Raw genomic sequence first — 11203 nt, 5'->3', positions numbered from 1 at the left:
AGCAGCGTTACAACATCTGAGGGACTGCCACAAAGAAGAGGGTGGGTCAAGCCATTCTCAAAAGCACCTGAAGGCAGGACAAGAAACAATGGATGGAAACTAATCAAGGTCAGTCTACTGCAGATAGACCCTCCTTATGGTGACAGATTGATGCTGCTTTTATCTGGATCCAGGGTGTCCAAACTTGGCCACTTCAAGACTCGCAGACTTCTACTCCCAAAATCCCCCAGCCTATCATAGTGGGGAATTATGGGAGTTGAAGTCCACAAGTCTTAAATTTGCCAAGGACGGGCACCCCTGATCTAGACTTTCTGGATTCTCAACATTCAGTGAAGTTAACGATCTCAGGCAACTTCCAAAAAGTCAGCTAGGAAATACACTGAATTTCAACTGTCCTCTGGATCATGCAAAGAGAAAGAATTCACTTTTGTTCTTCTCCCCCCCTCATTATCTGATAGTTCTTTAAAGAGTTTCAAGTTTTACTTTCCTTCCTTTTGATCAGGAGGAAATGGCAGTATAGGGAAGGAAGCACAGCTGTGCCTTTGGCTTTGAACTCACCAGGTTTAAAAGTCTGCAAGAATATTTTCCCTTTCAGCTCTCTCCAGCCCGGCTCATACAACCTCGTGATAAAGGGAGATATTAAATTGTCCTCAAGGATTACTAGAAAGGTAAATTCTTCAATCCAAAGCGCGCAGTGGAATTGTGTTGGGTGTGTATTTTTTTTTCAAATTTAAATCCTTAATAATGTAAATGGCCTGTTTTTTTTTTTTTTTTTTTTTTTGAATTGTAAGCCTCAATTCCAATGGTTTTATTTAAAAAAAAATAACAAGTTTAGCTTTTTTTCTTAAAAGAGGAAGAAAGAGGCTGGATTTATGACAGCTCCTAGAACTACAGATGGCATTCAATGTGGCAGCACCATCTAGTGGCACCATAAATTCATTATCCAGAGAAACATGTACTCCTGAATTCATAGAACATAGAATAGAACATAGAATATTAATAGAGTTAGATTCTTACAGTGTTTCTCAACCTTGACAATTTTAAGGCATGTGGACTTCAACTCCCAGAATTCCACAGCCAGCATTTCAGACAACTGGTTGTCCAATCTCTTTCTGAAAACCTCCAGTCATGGAGCACCCACAATTTCTGAAGATAAGCTATTCCATTGGCTGATTGTGATCACCGTTAGGAAATGTCTTCTTAGTTGTAGGTTGCTTCTTTCCTTTGGTTCATTTCAGATTCCAGAATTCCAGAAATGCTTTCTTGTAAAATCAAGGCTGAGAAGTCTTCCGCCCTTGGTCTTTCAGGGTGAACTAATGCTTGAGGTGTGGATCCTTTGGCATAAGGCTCTCCTGGATGATGCAGAAACCAACAACGGACTAACTGGGAACAGCAGGGGTTGAGTTCCACTGAAATCCTGTGGAGATCTTGGATACCTAATGTCCTGAAGACAGTGATGGCGAATCTTTTAGAGACGGAGTGCCCAAACCTCAACCCCAAACCCACTTATGTATTGCTGGGTGCCGGGTGGGCGTGGGCGTCGGGTAGGTGTGGCCTGCCGGGTGGGCGTGGCTACAGTGGTCATGGCAGATGGATGGGCATGGCCAACTCAATGTTGCTCCTGGAGAGGGACACCTGTGGGGGCCGGGCACGGTTGGGGGAGATCCAGGGGGTCTCTGGCAGTGGGCAGGAGGCTGGTCCTGTGGGGTGAGGCGAGGCAAGATGAGGCAGGGCAGGGGTGCCATTGTCACAGGGCGAGGCAGGGGCCTGGCACCATTGGCCCCCGCACACAGAGGCCAGCAAGTTCATGGGTGCTGGGATGCATCCAGCCACACGGGACCTTGGTGAGTTAGCGGGTGGCTGGTTGAAGAGGACAGTTGCCATCTTTGGGGCCTGGCGCAGGTGCCCACAGAGAGGGCTCTGAGTGCCGCCTCTGGCACGAGTGCCACAGGTTTGCCACCACTGTCCTGAAGACAAAGGCCAAAGTGGAACAAAGGGTATTAATTAAGGAGAAAGAGTCTTTGTTAATATTAGATCAATGGAGAAATAAGACCATTTTCTCTCCATTAATTCTTCTTGTATTACAGATGATGGTTGATAAAAACTTTTTAGCTGAGAGAAGAGCAGAGGTGGGACAAGATAAATTTCTTGGCTGTTATTGTTTTGGTAATAAAAGAATATTTGTTGCTTAGGGCTGAACTGGGGGATCCTTGGTGCTCACCGAGTTGCAGATGTTTCATTACCTAACTAGATAATGTCATCAGTGCTAGAAGGGAGTGGGGGGTCTGTTCTCTGTTTATCTCTAGTGATTTTCCCTGTCAGTGTTGTTGGTGGCTCCTTGATTAGGCTGTCATTCACTGTTTGATCCTTTGGGTTGGGTAGTTGCTTGATTGGGGTATTGTTTACTTCTTGATTGTTGGTCTAGTGTTCAACTTGGTGTTAATCTCTGCTCATCTGGGTGTTGATTGCTGCTGAGACGGTGTTTCTGTTTTTTTGTGGGGCCCCTTGTGTGGGTTCACCAAGGCCCTTGAAGACGGACTTCTTGCCATTCCGACCTGTAGGTACTATTCGCCTTACCCAACTGATTTCGGACGGTTGGTGGATTGAGATGGTTTTCCATGATTAATTTAATTAATTAATATAATAAGTATCTCAGTTCAAGCAATACGCTGACTCTGTGAACCACTTAGAGAGGGTTGTAAAGCACTGTGAAGCGGTATATAAGTCTAAGTGCTATTGCTACCCTGACTTTCAGAACAGATAATCCAACGGTGCCATCATTTTAGAAAGGATGGGCATCTTCTAAAATTATATTTAGAAAATATATTTATGCTGGGTGGGGAATTCTGGGAGTTGGGGCCCACACGCCTTAAAGTTGCCAAGGTGAAGAAATATCGACCTAGATAGTCTTGGGTTACTCCAGACTTCCTGGCCTTGATTTCTGGTTTAGCGGGCATCTATCTAACAATATTCACGGTATGTTTTCGACATCTTTACCATCAAAGATAGGGCATCTCTATTCCCAGTAATTTTAACGGATGTGAAAATGAGCTCCAACATTAATAACTTGTAACACAGATCCCAGAAGATGTTCAAACTGTTCCACCCAGATGTTGCATGCTCATGAATGTGTCGTTGGAGGTTTCTATAAAACATCAGGCAGATGCTAGCCATCTCTTGTCTCTTTTGAGATGAAATAGCATAGGATTTGCATTTTGTCTGACGCCCTCAACGGGGGCTCACAGAAGCTTCTGAAGTGCCGACACACACACAAAAAAACTAAAAATCGAATCAAAGCAAACAGTTTACCTCTATATTAGTATACTTGGTCCTTTACTGCTTACCACGATACAACCAAGGGTGTGTATGCATTCACACAACACGGTTAACGCAGTTGCTGATATGGGACATTTTCTGGGTTTGCACAATTGGTGAATCATAAATTAGCCACATGGACTGCTGTAGGACACATGAAAATGGCTCCTACTCATCCATCAAATGTTAAACAAGCCCATCATACAGTTTTTATGTCTGTACCTGTGACTGGGTACAAAGGAGGTACACCATCATGATGTCTGAGGCCCCACAATTTCTTTACACATCTCTGTCCTTGGTCTTTAAGCAGCATGCTCCAAGCCGAGACTCAGACCTAGACCTGATTTAATTTGACTTATCCTTAAAATGAGATTAGAATTATATTAGATCAATTCAACCTAGTTCACAAGATTGCCCCCAGTGTCTTTAATTGTTCCTCCCTCAGTTGGATTAAAAATAGAATTTGAAGGCAATTTTTGTAAGGACTCTGGGAGTTGTACCCCAAGTTTCCAGTGGCCACTTACATTCCTGGACTTTTAGGTGGGATACCCCTGCCATGAGGGTACAGACATATAGACAATAGGTCTCAACTGCAGAATTGGATGCCTTTCATTTCAACTTTACTGTCCAAACATATCTTGTCCCTGGAAGAAAGAAAACTTAATTCTTGGAAATATGTCAGCGTCAACCTTGGTTTTGAATGGAAGTATCTCACGTTTATTAGGTCCAAGGGAACACTTTTACAAAATAATTCTGGATCTCTCTGAAATGTCTGCACTGGGTGATCTCTGAATTTTATCATAAGAAGAACCAGCAAAAGGTTCTGCTTTCTGCACACAACAAATCATGTATTAAACTGTTCCCTCATATTTTCCCCCCCTCTAAGTTCCCAATATTTTTCAGTCTCTCTATTGCAGTGGTTCTCAACCTTTTTAATGCCGTGACCCCCCAACTGGTCATAAGTCGAGGACTACTCAACCAGTCGTAAGTCGAGGACTACTCAACTGGTGCAGCACCATTTGCAGAATGGGATTTTTGGCGGGCTCAGCAGGGCAGAGACAGCCTGGACAATTCCTACTGGCTTTTGAAAGCCAATAGAATTAGACTCTATTCAAGAGAGTCTATTCTATTGGCTTTCAAAAGCCAACAGAATAAAAGGGAGTAGCACAGCTAAGGAAAAGGGGGGAAAAAATGTCGGACTGCGTTGTTTGGTGACCCCCGTAAAATGGTCGTTCGACCCCAAATGGGGTCCCGACCTACAGGTTGAGAACCACTGCTCTATTGGGAAAACATTCCTGTCTCATCAAAATCTGCATTATATTTCTCTCCCTCTCTTCTCCTCATTATACGTATTCCTGTACTGTCAGTTCCTTCAGTGTCAACATTTTCTGCGGAAGCTTTTTGGCCTTCCTCTCTTCCATCTTTTTTTGGAAGAACAGGAAGTCTTTCCCAAGTTCATATGCTAAGGAGATCATCGTTTCCAGCAGTGGCAGGTAGTACCGGTGACCAGTTTGTTTTTCTAAGCGCTGTAGGGCCTTCTCTCCAAATTCGAAGGCGCTTTTGAAGTTCTCCAGATCTTTGTGACATACAAGGATGGCGCAGAGGGTGGGAACCAACAGAATGGGCCGGTGCCTTGTCAGCTTCTCTAGCAAAGCGACGGCCTCCAGAAGACCTTCCAAAGCTTTGGTGTATTGTCCTCCCCGAAGGCAGCTGTAGGCCTCTTCCAGCTCAGGCCTCGTTAAGAAGTCAATAAACATTCGGGATGTCCTGATGAATTCCATGGAGTATAGAATTCGCAAATAATCCTGGAAAGCGAGTTTTCTCTCCAGGATGACTTCCTCCATGAAATTGCCAGTCAGGATCTTTTTGGGAAAGACAAGGTCTTCCATTTCGTCATAAAACTCTTTAAACAGGCTCGTGTGCAGCTTTTCGAAATCAGAATACCGGCGTTCAATCATTGATATGTTGCTGTCAAAGCTGCCAGTCTGGATTATGATGATTTGGTACTTCTAGAAGGGATACACAAGCAAAATATTTTAGGAAAGATGGAAAAGGGGAGTGAGTCATCTGGAATATGGGTTGTATGACTTGTAATATTTGCAGTTTTAGTTTAGCACAATATGCTGGCTTTTCACCGTGGCAGATGGTTTAATCTTAGGTGTTAACTTATGTCCTGTGGTTTATTCAACAATCCATGATCAAAGTACTCATGGCTTAGTACTTTGTGTGAATTACTGGGTCACACATAATGCTGTACCGTAATCTATGGTTTACAGCTGGGGTACCACCCTATTCAAAACCACAATGCTTGTGCTAAGATGTAATGTAGCTTAATCCAGTAATTGCTATAATCATTATATTTGTGGCTTATAATGTGGTGTTAACCTAACCATTGTATTCTTCACCATGATTTAGTACAACAAATAAAACTATCCAGCCTTAGTGAAGTTATCCGAGTTGTGATTGACTCAACCAATGAAAGGGAATTATTTAGCTAGAGATCTGAGCAACCTTAGGTCAACAGAGGTTGTTTCAAACCCTAGGCTGGTTCATCTTCCTCCTCCTCCTCCTTTTCATCATATCATCATCATCATCATCATCATCATCATCATCATCATCATCATCATCATCATCATCACTCTTTTGTTATATTAGCTTACCACATATTTAGAGAAAGGCTTCTCTACAATTTTGGCTGATGGGATTTCAAAAAGCACCTTGACTTCTCGGCAGCTCCGTTTCTCATTCCGCCAGTATTCCTGAAGTTCTTTAGTTGTCATGGAAGAATTGGGACTTTTCTCACCTAAAATTCGAGTCAATGTGCTGATTTAGAATTATGGCATGGATTGTAAACTTTCTATTATCTTTAGATCACGCAGGATACCCAGGCAGTTTAACCCCATGCCAATATAGACGGGCATTTTCTGGATTTTGATTTGATCCCCTATCATCAGCTTTACCGGAAGAAAGATTTCATAAGACCCTTATTTACAGAGACTGCCCATGTGGTGCCAAGGAAGTAGAAATTCTAATTTATATTCCCATCTAATGCTCTTTCTGTGATGCTCCAGGACATGTCTGATCACCTCAATCATTTCCAAATACAAGGGTGATGCAGATAAATTTTACGCTTATTATTTTTGAAGGGACCCTAACCTTATACTCACATATCAGGTAGTCAAATATTTTCCCCCATATTTAAAGTTTTTATTAGATCTGCTGTTTTATTATCCTATGACTATTTTTCCTTTTTCATAATAACTAACTGCTGTATTAAACTATTTCTCCTTTTTACTATACTCTTATTGTAAAGGCGGGTCAAAGATTGTAATAAAGATATTTTATATTATCTTTAGAGCACTGAAATAATTTTAACTTGGAATGCTAGGGGAAGTTTGTATAGGCTACCCTGAGTTAAGCTATAAACCACAGTTTACAAACCATAACTGCTGGATGCATGCAGTACATTGAGCAGAACCATCCTTTTATCTTTATTTTCAAACCCGCCATTTCTCCAAATATTTTACTTTTCCTCATAGCATATTCGATATTCTCTAGCGGGTCTTGCAAAATCAAAACCAAGTCATCAACAAACGCATGAAGTTTATACTTATGTGCTTTAATTTATAATCCTTTTACTCTGTTCTCTTGTCTAATGTCCCTGTTTAGCAGTTCCCTCACCAAGATAAAGAAGAAAGGGGATAAATGACACCCCTGTCTTGTTCCTTTCTAGATTTCACTTGGTTTTGTCAAATCCCCATTCATTAAATCCGAGCTTTCTGGAGTATATAAATTGGACTTCAATCTTTGTAAAAAGGCCAGTCCATTCAAATTCAGTATTGAGCCGAACCAGAACAAACCAATAAGGGCGATTCAGAACCACAGGTAGGCTGTTGTATTGGATTACAATTCTTGCAGTACCTTTCCAGTGGGGGGTGGGAGCTAATGGAATTTGGAATGCAAAACTTCTGGAGGACAACAAGTTGCCTATCCTTTAAAATTGCTTACCTGGTTGGTTGGTGGTCTCTTTTGCTTCCTGGGGTGCTTGGAATGAGTTCATGTTTTCATAATCATCCTCTTCGCCTGAAGGGATGACCATAGGAGGTTTGGATGTCTCTGCTAAATCTTGATGTCCTTCTTCTGCTCTTGAGCAACCCTGTTTTTCATCCATTGTAAAGTTTCCAGAGACAAATATAATCAGTAGGTATAGTGGCGGGTGATGGCTGGGTGACCTTGGGAGATGGGAAGGAAGAAAGAAAAGAAGAAAGAAAAACTGACATGATAGCCATGTTCCAATATCTCAGGGGCTGCCACAAAGAAGAGGGAGTCAAGCTATTCTCCAAAGCACTTGAGGACAGGACAAGAAGCAACGGATGGAAACTAATCAAAGAGAGAAGCAACCTAGAACTAAGAAGAAATTTCCTGATAGTTAGAACAATTAACCAGTGGAACAACCTGCCTCAAGAAGTTGTGAATGCTCCATCACTGGAGGCTTTTAAGAAGAGACTGGACAGCCATTTGTCTGGTATAGGGTTTCCTGCCTTGGGGTTGGACTAGAAGACCTCCAAGGTCCCTTCCTGATCTATTCTATTCTGTTCTGTTCTGTTCTACTCTACTCTACTCTACTCTACTCTACTCTACTCTACTCTACTCTACTCTATTTGCTGTCTAGGGAATGATCAGATGAGAGAGGACATAACTAACAGATCCATAACAGGCAGAGAAAAAATCCTCCTCAGGCTATAAAAGATTAGCCAGGAGATTTATACTATCAAACTTGCAAGATTTAGTTAATGTAGCCTTACAATAAAGTAAAATTATCTCATCTGGTCATGTTTCTTGTTTGGTCTACCTGAGAAAGCTGTCAGTATATCACACAAAGCTTTTCAGACATGTTTTCCAGCATAAGTTGAATAAGTTGCAGTGGATTCAGTTCATGCAAAACACACAATGGATGGAACTCTCTCACAGCCATCTAGCCTACTGGCTCTCTAACAGACTCTGACAGACAAAACAATACAGTTAGGAATAGTCCTAAGACCTAAGCAAAAATAACAAGCAAGCATATCCCATAAATTTTAAATTTGCCTACTCTTAATTAAGACAGACAAAATCCTGACCTGGTAGAATTCTGGAAATTATTTGATTATGTTCTGAAGCTCTTGCCTCTAAAACGCGACGATAGCAACACTTCTGCCTTCCTTTTGAGATCTGAAGAGACAATAAACATTGAGTTTCACTTTAGATGTCTTGGTCAACTTCTCTATTTTATTCTAATGAAGGAAGTTTAGCTGAGCTTCCTCATTCTTAATCTCATCTGTGATGTTTTAAGAAGATGGTTACTACAAAAATACACGAGGAGTCTGAATTTTTGAAATAGGATACCTGGTTCCTTGATGTGAGGGCAAGGTCCGGACACACTCCCAATAATCTGGTCAACATTGAGAATAGCAATCTTAAAATGTAATAGTGAAGCTGGTCTATGTATTGATTGCCCCAGTCACCTATTTTCCTACTTTTCCGTGAAAAATTTCAGCCAGAAATGTCTGGTTTTATGGAGACTAAGAACTCCAGAAACTGATGAAGGACACATGGATTTTTGAAAACTTTTAAGATCGGTGGATTGCTATTATTTTGTCTCACATGTATTGTATTGTTTAGGCTTCTTTGTTCTTAAGGATTGTGTCTTCTGATCTTTGGAAAAAAAATATTGTATAAGCAGTTCCAAAACTCAACAAGTGGACAGAATGGAAATATTTTATATTCATCATGCTTAATTGTTGATGATGATGATGATGGAATCTGAAGCATATTTCAGGCTTTTACATCACATGTAGAGAAGGACAAGGGGTGCCAGGATAGCAGTGTTCCAATATCTCAGGGGCTGCCATAAAGAAGAGGGAGTCAAGCTATTTTCCAAAGCACCTGAAGGCAGGACAAGAAGCAACGGATGGAAACTCATCAAGGAGAGAAGCAACCTAGAACTAAGGAGGAATTTCCTGACAGTGAGAACAATTAACCAGTGGAACAACCTGCCTCCAGAAGCGGTGAATGCTCCAACACTGGAAGTTTTTAAGAAGAGACTGGACAGCCATTTGTCCGAAATGGTGTAGGGTTTCCTGCACGAGCAGGGGGTTGGACTAGATGACCTCCAAGGTCCCTTCCAACTTTACTACTACTACTACTATTATTATTATTATTATTATTATTATTATTATTATTATTATTATTATTATTTAGTTCTAGGAAAATGTCAGGTAAGTACAGTCTTAGAGGACCTATCCAAGTAAGGACAACTCACTGTGGGCTTTATGTGAAACGACTTGCTTGAACTTGTGAGTGCCTCATCACTGGAAGTTTTTAAGAAGAAACTGGACTACCATTTGTCTGAAATGGTATAGGGTTTCCTGCTTGAGCAGGGGGTTGGACTAGATGACCTCCAAGGTCTCTTCCAACTGTGTTGTTCTGTTATTCTGCATTTTGTTTTTTCTGCATTTTTCTTTTGTTTGATCATCTGCCTTTTGCCGAGGGCTCACCAAGTCAGACTTCTCCTAAATATATCCCCATGAAGATGTCATCAATGAGAGATATTTCTAGGCTACAATTTACCCAGATGCCTCAGGTCCCCTTGTGTTTGTTAAAGTAAATGGAAATGAAGGAAAGAATCTCCATCCAGTGTCTGCATTTTAAAGGATTAATATTTATCAGTTATTGCCTGTGAAGCAGGTCATGGTTGAAATAAGCTCTACTGATATATGAGCAGCCAGCTTTTGGGCTATAAATATAACATTCAAACTGCTTCCTGTCAAAACTAATAAAAAAAACCCAGTAGCCAAGAACTGATTTACCAGTCTCTAATCCAATCTATCAGCAAAAGATAAAATGGCTTAAAATAGTTGCTACTCTCTAAGAATAGAATTGTGCTAGCATAAATGTCTCATTGTTGTTTAAATTTCTGAGAATTCTGGCTGGTAATTTCCATTCCAACACAATTCTTTTTCAGCTGTTGTACCGACAGGACCTCGAAATAGGTTGCTTGATGTTGTGGTGAGGTATTTATTTTTGAAAAAATGAGATTTGGGGCACTAAAGGATTCCCCTCCCCCCCCAAAAAAATATGATTGTGGGAGACTTTCTTAATTTTGTGGAATTTAGAATTGTTGACATCACTAAACATGGAGTGAGCGGATCATTTCTTCAAATCGTAGTGAGAAACTTTTCAAAGAAAAGGGGTCTGAACTTGGTTCTTCAAACTTTCAACTAAAAGATCACAAACAACAGTAGGGTGGGTCACAGATGTTAAGCAGTTATCCTTTTGGTTTAGTGTGTTATTATGTGACTTCAGATGTTGTGATCTGTCAGCTGAACAATATGGCTTAGATCCTGGATGCACACACCCCTTATTCAACAAACTGAGCTTTTAAAAATGATAATCTTATCATTATTTATGAACCAGGATATATTCTTCCATTTTGTATCACTCTGTTAACAGACAGAGAGCTATTTATCTATGTCTGTCTGTCTCCATTCAGGTGTAAAGAATACAGTTTCAAATCTTCGGACAGAATAGAAGCCTATTGTACTTATCAATATTTTATACGAGGACAACGGCGCATCTTACTTCCCCTTTCTTTTCTTGTGGAATTCTTTAGCGTGTCTGTGTTTACTTACCTTCCTTGCATTTTGAAGAATTAGACAGACTCAAATATTTTTAAAACATTTATTTAAAAACAGGAAGGGCACGGTAGAAAGACAGTACAACACAACAATCAGTCAACAAGTTTCCGTGAAACTGAAGAAATCCAGAATCTGCAAAGGGTACACATACTTTAAGGGTGCACAACCTGCACCCTCAGAGGTGCCTATTTACAAAGCTCTCTGAAGTCAGT

At 40.8% G+C, this 11203-nt stretch overlaps 1 protein-coding gene across 1 annotated transcript; it reads right to left on the bottom strand.

Moving 5' to 3' along the window:
* Positions 1-4475: 4475 nt before the first annotated feature.
* On the bottom strand, positions 4476-8527 carry SNX20 (sorting nexin 20). Its single transcript, XM_039352473.1, has 4 exons — positions 8436-8527; positions 7324-7547; positions 5976-6118; positions 4476-5324 (listed from the first exon to the last, which is right to left on the bottom strand). Exons 2-4 carry the CDS (start codon positions 7484-7486, stop codon positions 4659-4661), a joined length of 972 nt encoding a protein of 323 aa, XP_039208407.1. The 5' UTR covers positions 7487-7547; positions 8436-8527; the 3' UTR covers positions 4476-4658.
* Between the last annotated feature and the right edge of the window lie 2676 nt (positions 8528-11203).

This window comes from Crotalus tigris, unplaced genomic scaffold (assembly GCF_016545835.1).
Source record: "Crotalus tigris isolate CLP2741 ecotype Arizona unplaced genomic scaffold, ASM1654583v1 scf7180000018432.44079421565:4894166, whole genome shotgun sequence".
Classification (NCBI taxonomy): Eukaryota; Metazoa; Chordata; class Lepidosauria; order Squamata; family Viperidae; genus Crotalus; species Crotalus tigris.
The sequence above is the reverse complement of the archived record's forward strand: the minus strand, read 5'-3'. Positions and strand labels throughout refer to the sequence as shown.

What these genes read in the sequence shown, in the direction of transcription:
- SNX20 (XM_039352473.1), bottom strand. Translation starts at nt 7,486, where the DNA reads ATGGATGAAAAACAGGGTTGCTCAAGAGCAGAAGAAGGACATCAAGAT. An exon ending in AGAGACCACCAACCAACCAG is followed by an intron (nt 6,119 to 7,323) that starts GTAAGCAATTTT and finishes CTCGAATTTTAG; the next exon opens with GTGAGAAAAGTCCCAATTCT. An exon ending in AGCCTTTCTCTAAATATGTG is followed by an intron (nt 5,325 to 5,975) that starts GTAAGCTAATAT and finishes TATCCCTTCTAG; the next exon opens with AAGTACCAAATCATCATAAT.